At 42.5% G+C, this 16,747-nt stretch overlaps 1 protein-coding gene across 1 annotated transcript in view; it reads left to right on the top strand.

The window, feature by feature from the left end:
• gcgrb (glucagon receptor b) overlaps positions 1-7,810 on the top strand; it is a 57,663-nt gene extending 49,853 nt beyond the window's left edge. The window contains exons 8-14 of the mRNA XM_036939923.1: positions 121-280; positions 440-500; positions 3,338-3,407; positions 4,226-4,314; positions 4,705-4,849; positions 6,023-6,064; positions 6,286-7,810. Of these exons, the coding sequence (XP_036795818.1) occupies positions 121-280; positions 440-500; positions 3,338-3,407; positions 4,226-4,314; positions 4,705-4,849; positions 6,023-6,064; positions 6,286-6,705 (987 nt within the window). The 3' untranslated portion in view covers positions 6,706-7,810. The remainder of the gene's footprint in view (positions 1-120; positions 281-439; positions 501-3,337; positions 3,408-4,225; positions 4,315-4,704; positions 4,850-6,022; positions 6,065-6,285) is intronic.
• Positions 7,811-16,747: the final 8,937 nt, after the last annotated feature.

Genomic DNA, 16,747 nt, shown 5'->3' with positions numbered 1-16,747 from the left:
TGTGTGTGTGTTACCCAAATGTGTGTGTGTGTGTGTGTGTGTGTTACCCAAATGTGTGTGTGTGTGTGTCTCTGCATAGCACCGTCTTTATATATGGACTTCTTCCTGTCTCTCTCGTAGACGGTTGCCGGGTGCCGTATCGCCATGGTGATGATGCAGTACAGCGTCATCGCCAACAACTATTGGCTGCTGGTGGAAGGCATCTACCTGCACAGCCTCCTGGTCGTCACCGTGTTCACTGAGAGGAACTACTTCTGCATCTACCTGTTTATCGGCTGGGGTGAGGAGGGTGTGTGTGCGTGTGTGTGCGTGTGAGTGCGTGTGTGCGTGTGCGTGTGTGTGTGTGCATGTGAGTGCGTGTGTGTGCGTGTGTGTGTGTGTGTGTGTTTAGATGTGTGTGATTGGTGATCCTCCCTCTCTCTTTTCTCCTTCTCATCAGGTGCTCCTCTGATATTCGTGTTGCCGTGGGTGATAGTCAAATACCTGTACGAGAATGAAGAGTGAGTGAATAAATATGATTTATTAAATGTGTCGTTTCCATGGTAATGGAATGATGCTGAGACACATATTTTTCTTAGTAAACCAATACAAGTCTCTACTTTGAACAAATGTATATAGTAAATACAAAATGTAAACATTTCCTGGAAAAACATCTGCGCAGTTCCTCCTGTAAATGTGTTTTTGTAAAATGTTCAGTGTAAATTGTTAAAAGTAGTGCTTGTGCATAGAGTTGTGTGGTTTGTTAAACTATGAAATAAATGCTTTTTGTTTAGTATACATTTTAGAGTGAAAAATCTGAGTCTCAGTGTCATTCCGTTACTGTGGAATTACCCAAATATGATCAGTTAAAATCTGTGAGGTAAATGATCACTCTTCTACGACTAAGAGTTTTCAGAGCTCTATTTAAAATATATATATTTTTTTCAAATGTATATGTTTTATGAGGCTAGATATGCTAATGTTGATTAAAACCCATTATGAGTTGAGACTGTTCCCCCTCTCTCCTTAGACTGTTCTCTCTCCTTAGACTGTTCCCTCTCTCCTTAGACTGTTCCCCCTCTCTCCTTAGACTGTTCCCCCTCTCTCTCCTTAGACTGTTCCCTCTCTCTCCTTAGACTGTTCCCCCTCTCACCTTGAACTGTTCCCCCTCTCTCTCCTTAGACTGTTCCCTCTCTCTCCTTAGACTGTTCCCTCTCTCTCTCCTTAGACTGTTCCCTCTCTCTCCTTAGACTGTTCCCTCTCTCTCCTTAGACTGTTCCCTCTCTCTCCTTAGACTGTTCCCTCTCTCTCTCCTTAGACTGTTCCCTCTCTCACTCCTTAGACTGTTCCCTCTCTCTCCTTAGACTGTTCCCTCTCTCTCCTTAGACTGTTCCCTCTCTCTCCTTAGACTGTTCCCTCTCTCTCCTTAGACTGTTCCCTCTCTCTCTCCTTAGACTGTTCTCTCTCTCACTCCTTAGAGTTAGACCACACATTCTCTGTAGCTCACTACTTGGAAAACATGACATATGCAGAGTATGTGGATTTAGGCTGGGATATAATCAGATCAGAGGTGGATCCACATCATAGAGCTCTTGACATTTAAAGGTATTTTCCGATTGAGCCGACATATGGAGCCTTTACAGTGGATGCAGTCGATTGAGCCGACATATGGAGCCTTTACAGTGGATGCAGTCGATTGAGCCGACATATGGAGCCTTTACAGTGGATGCAGCCGATTGAGCCGACATATGGAGCCTTTACAGTGGATGCAGTCGATTGAGCCGACATATGGAGCCTTTACAGTGGATGCAGTCGATTGAGCCGACATATGGAGCCTTTACAGTGGATGCAGTCGATTGAGCCGACATATGGAGCCTTTACAGTGGATGCAGCCGATTGAGCCGACATATGGAGCCTTTACAGTGGATGCAGCCGATTGAGCCGACATATGGAGCCTTTACAGTGGATGCAGTCGATTGAGCCGACATATGGAGCCTTTACTGTGGATGCAGTCGATTGAGCCGACATATGGAGCCTTTACTGTGGATGCAGTCGATTGAGCCGACATATGGAGCCTTTACAGTGGATGCAGTCGATTGAGCCGACATATGGAGCCTTTACAGTGGATGCAGTCGATTGAGCCGACATATGGAGCCTTTACAGTGGATGCAGTCGATTGAGCCGACATATGGAGCCTTTACAGTGGATGCAGTCGATTGAGCCGACATATGGAGCCTTTACAGTGGATGCAGTCGATTGAGCCGACATATGGAGCCTTTACTGTGGATGCAGTCGATTGAGCCGACATATGGAGCCTCTACAGTGGATGCAGTCGATTGAGCCGACATATGGAGCCTTTACAGTGGATGCAGTCGATTGAGCCGACATATGGAGCCTTTACAGTGGATGCAGTCGATTGAGCCGACATATGGAGCCTTTACTGTGGATGCAGTCGATTGAGCCGACATAAGGAGCCTTTACTGTGGATGCAGTCGATTGAGCCGACATATGGAGCCTTTACAGTGGATGCAGTCGATTGAGCCGACATATGGAGCCTTTACTGTGGATGCAGTCGATTGAGCCGACATATGGAGCCTTTACAGTGGATGCAGTCGATTGAGCCGACATATGGAGCCTTTACAGTGGATGCAGTCGATTGAGCCGACATATGGAGCCTCTACAGTGGATGCAGTCGATTGAGCCGACATATGGAGCCATTACAGTGGATGCAGTCGATTGAGCCGACATATGGAGCCTTTACAGTGGATGCAGTCGATTGAGCCGACATATGGAGCCTTTACAGTGGATGCAGTCGATTGAGCCGACATATGGAGCCTTTACAGTGGATGCAGCCGATTGAGCCGACATATGGAGCCTTTACAGTGGATGCAGTCTATTGAGCCGACATATGGAGCCTTTACAGTGGATGCAGTCGATTGAGCCGACATATGGAGCCTTTACAGTGGATGCAGTCGATTGAGCCGACATATGGAGCCTTTACAGTGGATGCAGTCGATTGAGCCGACATATGGAGCCTTTACAGTGGATGCAGTCGATTGAGCCGACATATGGAGCCTTTACAGTGGATGCAGTCTCCTGCGAACCTGGGAACGTTGATGCTGATAATGATGATGAAGATGGTGATGATGGTGTTGATGATGAGGATGGTGATGATGATGGTGGTGGTGGTGATGTTGATGAAAATGATGGTGATGATGATGATGATGATGGTGGTGATGATGATGGTGGTGATGGTGATGATGATGGTGATGATGATAATGATGATGGTGATGATAATGATGATGATGATGGTGGTAGTGATGATGTTGATGTTGATGATGATGATGATGTTGTTTAGGTGCTGGGAGAGGAACATCAACATGGGTTACTGGTGGATTATACGTTCTCCCATCCTGTTAGCTTACCTGGTGAGTTTATTCTCTCTCTCCCTCTATCTCTCTCTCTCTCTCTCTCTCTCTCTCTCTCTCCCCTCTTCCCCCCCCCTTTCTCTCCCCCCCTCCCCTCTCTCTCTCTCCCCCCCTCCCCCCCTCTCTCTCTCTTGCTCTCTCTCTCTCTCTCTCTCGCTCTCTTTCCCCTTCTCTCTCTCGCTCTCTCTCTCTCCCCCCCTCCCCTCTCTCTCTCTCCCTCTCCCCCCCTCTCTCTCCTTCTCTCTCACTCTCTTCCACTCTATCCATTGATCTCTAGAATACTTCAACATGAGGTATTATGAACTATTAAAATGACTTATTAACTATCTGCATCAGCTTCTAGAATACTTCAACAGGTATTATGATGTATTAAAATTACTTATTAACTATCTGCATCAGCTTCTAGAATACTTCAACAGTTATTATGATGTATTAAAATGACTTATTAACTATCTGCATCAGCTTCTAGAATACTTCAACAGGTATTATGATGCACAAGCACTGATATATTAAGTCCAGTAACTAGAATATTGCATAAATCACAAGTCTTCATTTTTCTTTAAAAAAAAATATAAATTATAAATTCCAAAATTGTTACTATTTATTAGATATAATTTTGTATTATGTCCATTCAGTGATCAAGTCTTAATGTTTAAAAAGGTTATTTTACATCAGACAGACAGACAGACAGACAGACAGACAGACAGACAGACAGACAGACAGACAGACAGGTTAGACAGACAGACAGACAGTTGGCTCTGCTAATATTTAGGCTTAATTTCTTTCTCCTTTTGTCTTTTTCTCATTCTCTTTCTCAGATGAATTTCTTTATCTTCATCCGGATTATAAAGATCCTGATGTCGAAGCTCAAGGCCCATCAGATGAGATACACAGATTACAAGTTCAGGTGGTTGAGCTCTTCAAATCCCTCCATCCCATCTTCCCTTCTAAAGTCATGTACTTAATATATTAACGGAGTTGTGTGTCTATTGTGTGGTTGGTCTCTGTAACATCCTCCTTTTATGACCCCAACTTTTCCTCTCGCCCCTTCTGCCTCCTCCTTTCAATATGATAACTCTCTATCGCTCTCCCTCTCCGTCTCTCTCCTTCTCCTCCCCCTTTTCATTCTGTCGCCCTCCTCCCCTTTCTCTTCCTCTCCCTCTCTCCCTCACCTTCTCTCTCCCTCATACTCTCTCCCCCTTCTCTCTCCCTCGTACTCTCTCCCCCCTTCTCTCTCCCTCATACTCCCCCCCCCCCCCTCTCTCTCTCTCTCTCTCTCTCTCTCTCTCTCTCTCAGGCTGGCTAAATCCACTCTGACCCTCATCCCTCTGCTGGGTATTCACGCCATCCTCTTCACCTTAGTCATCGATGAGTCCGTCCCCAAAGGTTCCAAGATGCGTCTCATCCGCCTCTTCTACGACCTCCTCTTCAACTCCTTCCAGGTCAGGAGATCAAACTTACATCGCTTCCTGTATGGGCATCATCGGATATGTCCCATACGGCACCCTCTTCCCTATATAGTGCACTATTTTTGGCCAGGTCCCACAGGGCATTATATTATTAAGACTGTAATGTGGTGTTATGTTGTGTCACCATGGTGATAAGGTGTAACGCTGTCATAGAGGTGAAATAGGGTAGTAATAAGACTGTAATGTGGTGGTATGTTGTGTCACCATGGTGATAAGGTGTAACGCTGTCATAGAGGTGAAATAGGGTAGTAATAAGACTGTAATGTGGTGTTATGTTGTGTCACCATGGTGACAAGGTGTAACGCTGTCATAGAGTCGAAATAGGGTAGTAATAGACTGTAATGTGAATATGAACATGTACATATGAATAGTGTGTAAATATTATTTTTGTTGTCTCTTGGTGTCTTTCCTATATGTATAAAAACAAATAGTATTATATAGTATATATATATATATATATATATATATATATATATATATATATAAAAAATAGTATTATATAGTACATATATACATATATACGTATATACATATATATATATATATATATATATATAGTATTTCATGTACCATCTTATCTTGTTCTTGTCTATGAATTACTGGTGTAAAGTACTAAAGTAAAAATACTTTAAAGTACTTTAAAGTACTAAGTAGTTTTTTTCGTATCTCTACTTTACTATTCATATTTTTGACAACTTTTACTTCATACATTTCCGCTGGCACCCAAATTTACAAAAGTAAATAATAAAAAAAACAAGAAAATCATGTCATTTGGTTTGCTAAATATAAGGAATTTGAAATGATTTATACTTTTACTTTTGATATGTAAGTATAATTTAGCAATTACATTTACTTTTGATACTTAAGTGTATTTAAAACCAAATACTTTTTTATTTTTACTCAAGTAGTATTTTACTGGGTGACTTTCACTTTTACTTGAGTCATTTTCTATTAAGGTATCTTTTACCCAAGTATGACAGTTGGATACTTGTTCTCCCACTGCTTTTACCGTCTTTTATATAGACCCCAGGAAGAGTAGCTGAGACATGTGCAGTAGCTAAAGGGAATCCTAATAAACTAAACTAATGTGGTGTTACGGTGTGTTACCGTGGTGATACGGTGTTCTTAACCTCTCCCTCTCTACAGGGACTACTGGTGGCCATCTTGTATTGTTTCGTCAACAAAGAGGTGAGTCTGAATGCCCTTTTTCCTCTCACTCCTCTCTCCCTCTCCCCCTCTCTCTCTTCTCTCCAACCTCTTATAGAATCTTATCATTATCTGTCTTCATCTGCTTCTCTCTCTCTCTCTCTCTCTTTCTGTCTCTCTCTCTCTTTCTCTCGCTCTCACTCTCTCTTTTTTCCTCCCTCCTCTCTCCTTCTCTCTCCCTCAATCTGTTTGTCTCTCTCCAGGTCCAGTCTGAGATGTTGAAAAAGTGGAAGAGGTGGAAGCTGGGTAAAGACATCGAGGAAGAGTACCGTCATACATACAGCCACGCACCTCACGTCAAGAGCGGCAGCATCGTCACCGGCAACCTGGCCGGTGTCCAAGACAACGGCAGCGACCCTAAAGACTCACAGTTGACCCCCAACCCCGACTACGACCCAGATCCTAACCCTGCCTCAACCTCCATCACCCCCAATGAGAGCAGTAGATTGGTGGGGTCCTGCCACAACAGGACGGATAAAACAAAGACTCAAACCTCCCGGCAGTGTCCCTCCACACCACATGGTGGCACTAACAACTGCAGCACTCTGATGGAGGACATTTGTCTGGAGGAGAGGGCTCAGAGTTATACACGCCCAGAGGAGGGCGCCGAAAGCAACTTCTGACCAACGGGGGAAGACCATCCCCGGCCTATTGATTGATTGGTTGATTGATAGATTGCTAAAGTGTTCTGGTGTAGAAAGAGACAACACTGGACGGGACCGTTAATGCACTGCAGGTCCAGATCCTATGGATTGATTGATTGATTGATTGGTTGGTTGGTTGATTGATTGATTGATTGGTTGATTGGTTGGTTGATTGATTGATTGATTAATTGGTTGATTGGTTGGTTGATTGATTGATTGGTTGATTGCAGGTCCAGAAGACTTGATGGTCTGAAAATATGAAACATTTTACTGTTTATTTTTCTGTGACCATATTTTGACCCCACGGGATTGACCACATTCCCCACTGTGTTCAGGTTGACAAGGACTACTGCTGAAGGGAAACTAGCAGACCTGCTAGCTGTGTTCAGGTTGACAAGTACTACTGCTGAAGGGAGACTAGCAGGCCTGCTAGCTGTGTTCAGGTTGACAAGGACTACTGCTAAAGGGAAGCTAGCAGGCCTGCTAGCTGTGTTCAGGTTGACAAGGACTACTGCTGAAGGGAAACTAGCAGGCCTGCTAGCTGTGTTCAGGTTGACAAGGACTACTGCTGAAGGGAAACTAGCAGGCCTGCTAGCTGTGTTCAGGTTGACAAGGACTACTGCTAAAGGGAAGCTAGCAGGCCTGCTAGCTGTGTTCAGGTTGACAAGGACTACTGCTAAAGGGAAGCTAGCAGGCCTGCTAGCTGTGTCCATGTGTACGACCGCTAACCAAACGCTACCCTCGCTCAACAACTCCCTGGCTGTGCTCCGGGTTCTCCTTCCCTTTTCTAGAAGTGCACTAGCACCCCCGTCAATCATTTAAAGCGTAGGATTGGTGTAGCTTCACATTGGCTGGAGGTAATTACCCAACATTTTCAAATTCATGTGAGGAAGTCCACACCGTGTGTCCCTGTTCTCTACTGCTACTGAGAGCTTCACTTGTCCTCTATGTCTTTGTGAGTGTGGCCCAAACGGAGCACTATTCCCTATATAGTGCACTACTTTAGACCAGAACCCTATTGTATATAGTACACTACTTTAGACCAGAACCCTATTGTATATAGTACACTACTTTAGACCAGAACCCTATTGTATATAGTACACTACTTTAGACCAGAACCCTATTGTATATAGTACACTACTTTAGACCAGAGCACTATTCCCTATATAGTGCACTACTTTATACCAGAACCCTATTGTATATAGTACACTACTTTAGACCAGAGCCCTATTCCCTATATAGTGCACTACTTTAGACCAGAGCCCTATTCCCTATATAGTGCACTACTTTAGACCAGAGCCATATTCCCTATATAGTGCACTACTTTTGACCAGAGCCCTATTCCCTACATAGTGCACTACTTTAGACCAGAGCCCTGTATAGTGCATAGGGTGCCATATGAAAGCTCAGCGCTGTGGTTCTGTATGACCCTCAGCAGCCACCGTACTTCACTGTTGGCTTGCACAGTTTAGTTTAGTTCAGCACGTTCCTACCAAAACACCCATGGAGACGTCTTGTTGATAACAGCTTGCATAACTAAACCATTCATATTATAGATCTAATCCGTGTCAAAATAAGTGACATTTACACAGATTTACAAAGATTTACACACGCACACACGCACACACAGAGAGGTACACACACACAGAGAGACACACACACACACGTTCCTGCCAGAGCGTTCTATCTCTGCCCTCTCAGCCCAGGACAGGACCAGATCAGAACACCCCAGAGAACAGACTCAGCTGTGGAACAACGGGACATTCCAGATTGTTGCCAGGTCTGTCTGGCATTCAGACAGACATTTCTGGAACCCCCAAGGATTATGGGACTGTGGAGGACTGGACCTCCCACTGTCTCTCTGAGAGGATTATGGGTAGTTTGTTTGGGTGTAATTTGTTTTGGAGTGAATATTGAGTTTCTCCATGAACTGTTGGCCCCATTTGAGTGGACAGACAGAGAAACAGACAGACTCACAGACAGAGAAACAGACAGACTCACAGACAGAGAAACAGACAGACTCACAGACAGAGAAACAGACAGACTCACAGACAGAGAAACAGACAGACTCACAGACAGAGAAACAGACAGACTCACAGACAGAGAAACAGACAGACTCACAGACAGACTCACAGACATAGAAACAGACAGACTCACAGACAGAGAAACAGACAGAGAAACAGACAGACTCACAGACAGAGAAACAGACAGACTCACAGACAGAGAAACAGACAGACTCACAGACAGGGGGACTATAAGATATGGGGTACCCCCCCCTCCTCCATCCATGCACCCCTCCCCCCTTTCCCCTCTTCCTCTTTTCGTTGACCCAACATATTCTTTCAGAATGCCTGTATGGTTGTGGACTAGCGCTACAGAATAATGGAGATATTACAATGTCTGTATGGTTGTGGACTAGCGCTACGGACTAATGGAGATATTACAATGTCTGTATGGTTGTGGACTAGCGCTACGGACTAATGGAGATATTACAATGTCTGTATGGTTGTGGACTAGCGCTACGGACTAATGGAGATATTACAATGTCTGTATGGTTGTGGACTAGCGCTACGGACTAATGGAGATATTACAATGTCTGTATGGTTGTGGACTAGCGCTACGGACTAATGGAGGTATTACAATGTCTGTATGGTTGTGGACTAGCACTACGGACTAATGGAGATATTACAATGTCTGTATGGTTGTAGTCTAGCGCTACGGACTAATGGAGATATTACAATGTCTGTATGGTTGTGGACTAGCGCTACGGACTAATGGAGATATTACAATGTCTGTATGGTTGTGGACTAGCGCTACGGACTAATGGAGATATTACAATGTCTGTATGGTTGTGGACTAGCGCTACGGACTAATGGAGATATTACAATGTCTGTATGGTTGTAGACTAGCGCTACGGACTAATGGAGATATTACAATGTCTGTATGGTTGTGGACTAGCGCTACGGACTAATGGAGATATTACAATGCCTGTATGGTTGTGGACTAGCGCTACGGACTAATGGAGATATTACAATGTCTGTATGGTTGTGGACTAGCGCTACGGACTAATGGAGATATTACAATGTCTGTATGGTTGTGGACTAGCGCTACGGACTAATGGAGATATTACAATGTCTGTATGGTTGTGGACTAGCGCTACGGACTAATGGAGATATTACAATGTCTGTATGGTTGTGGACTAGCGCTACGGACTAATGGAGATATTACAATGTCTGTATGGTTGTGGACTAGCGCTACAGACTAATGGAGATATTACAATGTCTGTATGGTTGTGGACTAGCGCTACGGACTAATGGAGATATTACAATGTCTGTATGGTTGTGGACTAGCGCTACGGACTAATGGAGATATTACAATGCCTGTATGGTTGTGGACTAGCGCTACGGACTAATGGAGATATTACAATGCCTGTATGGTTGTGGACTAGCGCTACGGACTAATGGAGATATTACAATGCCTGTATGGTTGTGGACTAGCGCTACGGACTAATGGAGATATTACAATGCCTGTATGGTTGTGGACTAGCGCTACGGACTAATGGAGATATTACAATGTCTGTATGGTTGTGGACTAGCGCTACGGACTAATGGAGATATTACAATGCCTGTATGGTTGTGGACTAGCGCTACGGACTAATGGAGATAGTACAATGTCTGTACATGTAGATGGTGAAGATACAAGGTTTTCTATTTCTGTGGATGTTTTATTCTGTGACCTCACCGTGCAGGAAAACCTCTGGATCGTAGGTCCTGGAGAAACTCCTATGCTTGTGATCTACCCCAGCGTTTCTCAGACTAATCAGAGCTTGATGACGCAATGGGCTAATACCCAATAGGCTGATCTGTCCTCACTGATCCCACGTACAGTGTGTGAGGTCGAGGGCGTCGTCATCATGAGTAGCGCCCAGAGGATTTCCTGACTACGTTAACTAACCAGGAACGACTCTGCTAGAGGCCTGGGCCTGTATTCACAAAGCGTCTCCTGAGTGGCGCAGTGGTCTAAGGCACTGTAGCTACAGTGCCAGACGCATCACTACAGACACCCTTGTTCGAATCCAGGCTGTATCACAACCGGCTGTGATTGGGAGTCCCACAGAGTCCCACAGTGCACAATTGGCTCAGCGTCGTCCGGGGCAGGCCGTCATTGTAAATACAAATATGTTCTTAACTGTCTTGCCTAGTTAAATAAAGGTTTAAGAGTATGAATGCTGATCTAGGATCAGGTCGTCCATGTAATCTTATTTGTTATGTTCTGAAAGGCAAACCTGATTCTAGATCAGCGCTCCTGCTCCTATTCTTAGACATATTGAGAATACGGGCCCTGGGTAGGTCCCATGGGCAGGGTAAACTCCTGTCTCTAGCCTACTCATGACGTGATATCTCCATGATGTGTAGAATGTACATACCAAGTTCTAAAACAGAGAAGAACAGGAATAAATATGTTGTTCTGTGTTCCGTTAGAAGTCGACATGATTCTAATGATTCTAATGATTAAAAGAGATGACCAACTGACCATCAAGACTGTTCTCTCTTTCTGCTTCCTGAAGGTCACCTTATTCTCTATCTAGTGCACTACTTTTGACACAGAGCCCTATTCCCTATATAGTACACTACTTTTGACTAGAACCCTATTCCCTATATAGTGCACTACTTTTGGCACAGAACCCTATTCCCTATATAGTGCACTACTTTTGGCACAGAACCCTATTCCCTATATAATGCACTACTTCTGACACAGAGCCCTATTTCCTATATAGTGCACTACTTCTGACACAGAGCCCTATGGGCTACAGTGAAGAGGGTTCAATTTGGAACACAACCTCTGTCATCAGGTGGTTTAAACAAAGGCTTGAACACCAATCAGTTGTTTATATGTACACATACGTACAATTCTACACAATTGTTTCACCAACCATTCGCCATTGATTGATTGATTGTTTCCTCTGAGGTCCTCATTACAATGTTGTTATAATGATCTCAATGTGGTGGAATGGAAACCTGCTTCATTCTTTCCATGTGTCAGCGGTTGACTTCACCTGAAGAGGAAGACGAGCAGGACTTTATTACACACTGGCTGATTCAGCGTCGCTTCCGCGTCATTTCAACGACTTTGAGCCGACGTGGAATAGACGTGGAATAGATGTTGTATAGACGTGGAATAGACGTTGAATAGACGTTGAATAGACGTGGAATAGATGTGGAATAGACGTGGAATAGACGTGAAATAGACGTGGAATAGACGTTGAATAGACGTTGATTAGACGTGGAATAGACGTGGAATAGACGTTGAATAGACGTGGAATAGACGTGGAATAGACGTTGAATAGACGTGGAATAGACGTGGAATAGACGTGGAATAGACGTTGAATAGACGTGGAATAGACGTGGAATAGACGTGGAAAAGACGTGGAATAGACGTTGTGAATAGACGTGGAATAGACGTGGAATAGACGTTGTGAATAGACGTGGAATAGACGTGGAATAGACGTTGAATAGACGTTGAATAGACGTGGAATAGACGTGGAATAGACGTGGAATAGACGTGGAATAGACGTGGAATAGACGTTGAATAGACGTTGATTAGACGTGGAATAGACGTGGAATAGACGTTGAATAGACGTTGAATAGACGTTGAATAGACGTGGAATAGACGTGGAATAGACGTTGAATAGACGTGGAATAGACGTGGAATAGACGTGGAATAGACGTTGTGAATAGACGTGGAATAGATGTGGAATAGACGTGGAATAGACGTTGTGAATAGACGTGGAATAGACGTGGAATAGACGTTGTGAATAGACGTGGAATAGACGTTGTATAGACGTGGAATGGACATGGAATAGACGTTGAATAGATGTGGAATAGACGTGGAATAGACGTTGTGAATAGACGTGGAATAGACGTTGTATAGACATGGAATAGACGTGGAATAGACGTGGAATAGACGTTGAATAGACGTGGAATAGACGTTGTGAATAGACGTGGAATAGACATGGAATAGACGTTGAATAGACGTGGAATAGACGAATAATAGACGTTGTATAGACGTGGAATAGACGTGGAATAGACGTGGAATAGACGTTGTATAGACGTGGAATGGACATGGAATAGACGTTGAATAGACGTGGAATAGACAAATAATAGACGTTGTATAGACGTGGAATAGACGTTGAATAGACGTGGAATAGACGTTGTGAATAGACGTGGAATAGACGTTGTATAGACGTGGAATGGACATGGAATAGACGTTGAATAGACGTGGAATAGACGTGGAATAGACTAATAATAGACGTTGTATAGACGTGGAATAGACGTGGAATAGACATGGAATAGACGTGGAATAGACGTGGAATAGACGTGGAATAGATGTGGAATAGACGTTGAATAGATGTGGAATAGACGTTGTATTGACGTTGAATAGACGTGGAATAGACGTTGTATTGACACTGTGGGAACGTACAGAAGATCCAAAGGAAATGTTCCTTCTGCTTTAACCCTCTGAACTTCTGATCAGTTCATCTCGTATCATCATCATTACCATGTTGTTCAGCAGTCTGTCCTTTCTAGCCGTTGGCAGCTAGCCGCCTCTATTACCACTGTGCTGCCAAGGAGAAACCAAGAGACAAGACAGATCATGAATCCAATTTGTCAACGTCAATATTTTCCAGGAAAGAAGAAAGACAGAAAATAACTTGGCATTTCCAAAGAGCACGTTGTGACGCGTGATGACAATCTCACTGGTGACACCTTAAAACACGTTGTGACAATCTCACTGGTGACACCTTAGAACAGTGACAGACAGTGTCGTTATGGACCCAAAATCCTCTCCAAACTTCAGAGGAATGACAGCATTCCAACCGAACAGTACTTCAATCTGACTCCATATCAGGTGTCTTTAAATGCGAGAAGCCCTGTTTGTCACTGACGGATCTAGCCGGGTAGGAAGCCGGGCATCACCAGTCTCAGAGACAATAATGTACAGCTGTCTGAAATAAACCCTCGTGACATTAACAATGTCTACATACTACGGGCTGATTCTAGACATCAGAGTTGTAGCATTACATGAACTGAGTCACTTAAAAGCAGAGGGATTCAGTTGGAAACACGAGCAGCTCTTCTAAATGATGAAAGTAGTCAATCAAAGAGTTACTGTGTAAACAAAGAACGTATTTTCTCAAATCATAAATCTCTGTCTGTCTGTCTGTCTGTCTGTCTGTCTGTCTGTCTGTCTGTCTGTCTGTCTGCCTATCTGTCTGTCTGTCTGTCTGTCTGTCTGTCTGTCTGTCTGTCTGTCTGTCTGTCTGTCTGTCTGTCTGTCTGTCTGTCTGTCTGTCTGTGTGTGTGTGTGTGTGTGTGTGTGTGTGTGTGTGTGTGTGTGTGTACAGTGGGGGTGGAACATTGCAGCCCCATCAGACTCAGGAACAGAACAGCCACCAGTGTTCTTAAAATCCAGGACCAGGTTCTATCACCACGGTAACACTGGTCACTCAGACCCTCCGCCCTTCCTCCTCTCCCTTCCCACCCATGTAGCATATAGATATTTTAGAATATAGGTATTGTAGAACATAGATATTGTAGAAAATAGATGTGTAGATATTGTAGAATATAGATATTGTAGGTATTGTAGAACATAGATATTGTAGAAAATAGATATGTAGAATATAGATATTGTAGGTATTATAGAATATAGATATTGTAGAATATAGATATTGTACAATATAGATATTGTAGAATATAGATATTGTAGAACATAGATATTGTAGATATTGTAGAATATAGATATTGTAGATATTGTAGAATATAGATATTGTAGAATATAGATATTGTAGATATTGTAGAATATAGATATTGTAGAAATAGATATTGTAGGTGTTGTAGAATATAGATATTGTAGATATTGTAGAATATAGATATTGTAGAAATAGATATTGTAGATATTGTAGAATATAGATATTGTAGAAATAGATATTGTAGGTGTTGTAGAATATAGATATTGTAGATATTGTAGAATATAGATATTGTAGATATTGTAGAATATAGATATTGTAGAAATAGATATTGTAGGTGTTGTAGAATATAGATATTGTAGATATTGTAGAATATAGATATTGTAGATATTGTAGAATATAGATATTGTAGATATTGTAGAATATAGATATTGTAGAAATAGATATTGTAGGTGTTGTAGAATATAGATATTGTAGATATTGTAGAATATAGATATTGTAGAAATAGATATTGTAGGTGTTGTAGAATATAGATATTGTAGGTGTTGTAGAATATAGATATTGTAGATATTGTAGAATATAGATATTGTAGAAATAGATATTGTAGGTGTTGTAGAATATAGATATTGTAGGTGTTGTAGAATATAGATATTGTAGGTGTTGTAGAATATAGATATTGTAGGTGTTGTAGAATATAGATATTGTAGATATTGTAGAATATATATATTGTAGATATTGTAGAATATAGATATTGTAGAAATAGATATTGTAGGTATTGTAGAATATAGATATTGTAGGTATTGTAGGGTAGCGTCCTAAATGGCACCCTATTCCCTATATAGTGCACATATGAGGATCAGAGCCCAATGGTAGTGTAAGTAGTGAACTATGATGGTCAGAGCCCAATGGTTCCTGGTCTAAAGTAGTGCACTATGACGGTCAGAGCACCATGGTTCCTGGTCTAAAGTAGTGTACTATGACGGTCAGAGCACTATGGTTCCTGGTCTAAAGTAGTGCACTATGACGGTCAGAGCCCAATGGTTCCTGGTCTAAAGTAGTGCACTATGACGGTCAGAGCACCATGGTTCCTGGTCTAAAGTAGTGTACTATGACGGTCAGAGCACTATGGTTCCTGGTCTAAAGTAGTGCACTATGACGGTCAGAGCCCAATGGTTCCTGGTCTACAGTAGTGCACTATGACGGTCAGAGCCCAATGGTTCCTGGTCTAAAGTAGTGTACTATGACGGTCAGAGCACTATGGTTCCTGGTCTAAAGTAGTGCACTATCGAATAGGGTGCCATTTGGAATGCATGTAACTGTCTGTATATTGGTGATGGATGTTTCATTAAGGCATAATGAACAGTGTGTGTAACATCCATTATATTGGACACAGATAGATGGTGGTGGGTGAATGGGTTGTTTTGAAGGCTGAGGAGACTTAATGTAACGCTGATGATATTTAATCCTCTGTCCTCTCTTCTCAAAATGAGTTTTACCCGTCTGTCTTCTCTTCTCAAAATGAGTTTTAATCCTCTGTCCTCTCTTCTCCAAATGAGTTTTACCCCTCTGTCCTCTCTTCTCAAAATGAGTTTTACCCCTCTGTCCTCTCTTCTCAAAATGAGTTTTAATCCTCTGTCCTCTCTTCTCAAAATTAGTTTTAATCCTCTGTCCTCTCTTCTCCAAATGAGTTTTACCCCTCTGTCCTCTCTTCTCAAAATGAGTTTTAATCCTCTGTCCTCTCTTCTCAAAATGAGTTTTAATCCTCTGTCCTCTCTTCTCAAAATGAGTTTTAATCCTCTGTCCTCTCTTCTCAAAATGAGTTTTACCCCTCTGTTCTCTCTTCTCAAAATGAGTTTTAATCCTCTGTCCTCTCTTCTCAAAATGAGTTTTAATCCTCTGTCTTCTCTTCTCAAAATGAGTTTTAATCCTCTGTCCTCTCTTCTCAAAATGAGTTTTAATCCTCTGTCCTCTCTTCTCAAAATGAGTTTTAATCCTCTGTCCTCTCTTCTCAAAATGAGTTTTACCCCTCTGTCCTCTCTTCTCAAAATGAGTTTTAATCCTCTGTCCTCTCTTCTCAAAATGAGTTTTAATCCTCTGTCCTCTCTTCTCAAAATGAGTTTTAATCCTCTGTCCTCTCTTCTCAAAATGAGTTTTACCCCTCTGTCCTCTCTTCTCAAAATGAGTTTTAATCCTCTGTCCTCTCTTCTCAAAATGAGTTTTAATCCTCTGTCCTCTCTTCTCAAAATGAGTTTTAATCCTTTGTCCTCTCTTCTC

Source organism: Oncorhynchus mykiss, chromosome 13 (genome assembly GCF_013265735.2).
Source record: "Oncorhynchus mykiss isolate Arlee chromosome 13, USDA_OmykA_1.1, whole genome shotgun sequence".
Taxonomy (NCBI): Eukaryota; Metazoa; Chordata; class Actinopteri; order Salmoniformes; family Salmonidae; genus Oncorhynchus; species Oncorhynchus mykiss.
Note: the sequence above shows the minus strand (reverse complement) of the source record. Positions and strands in the feature narration are given on the sequence as shown.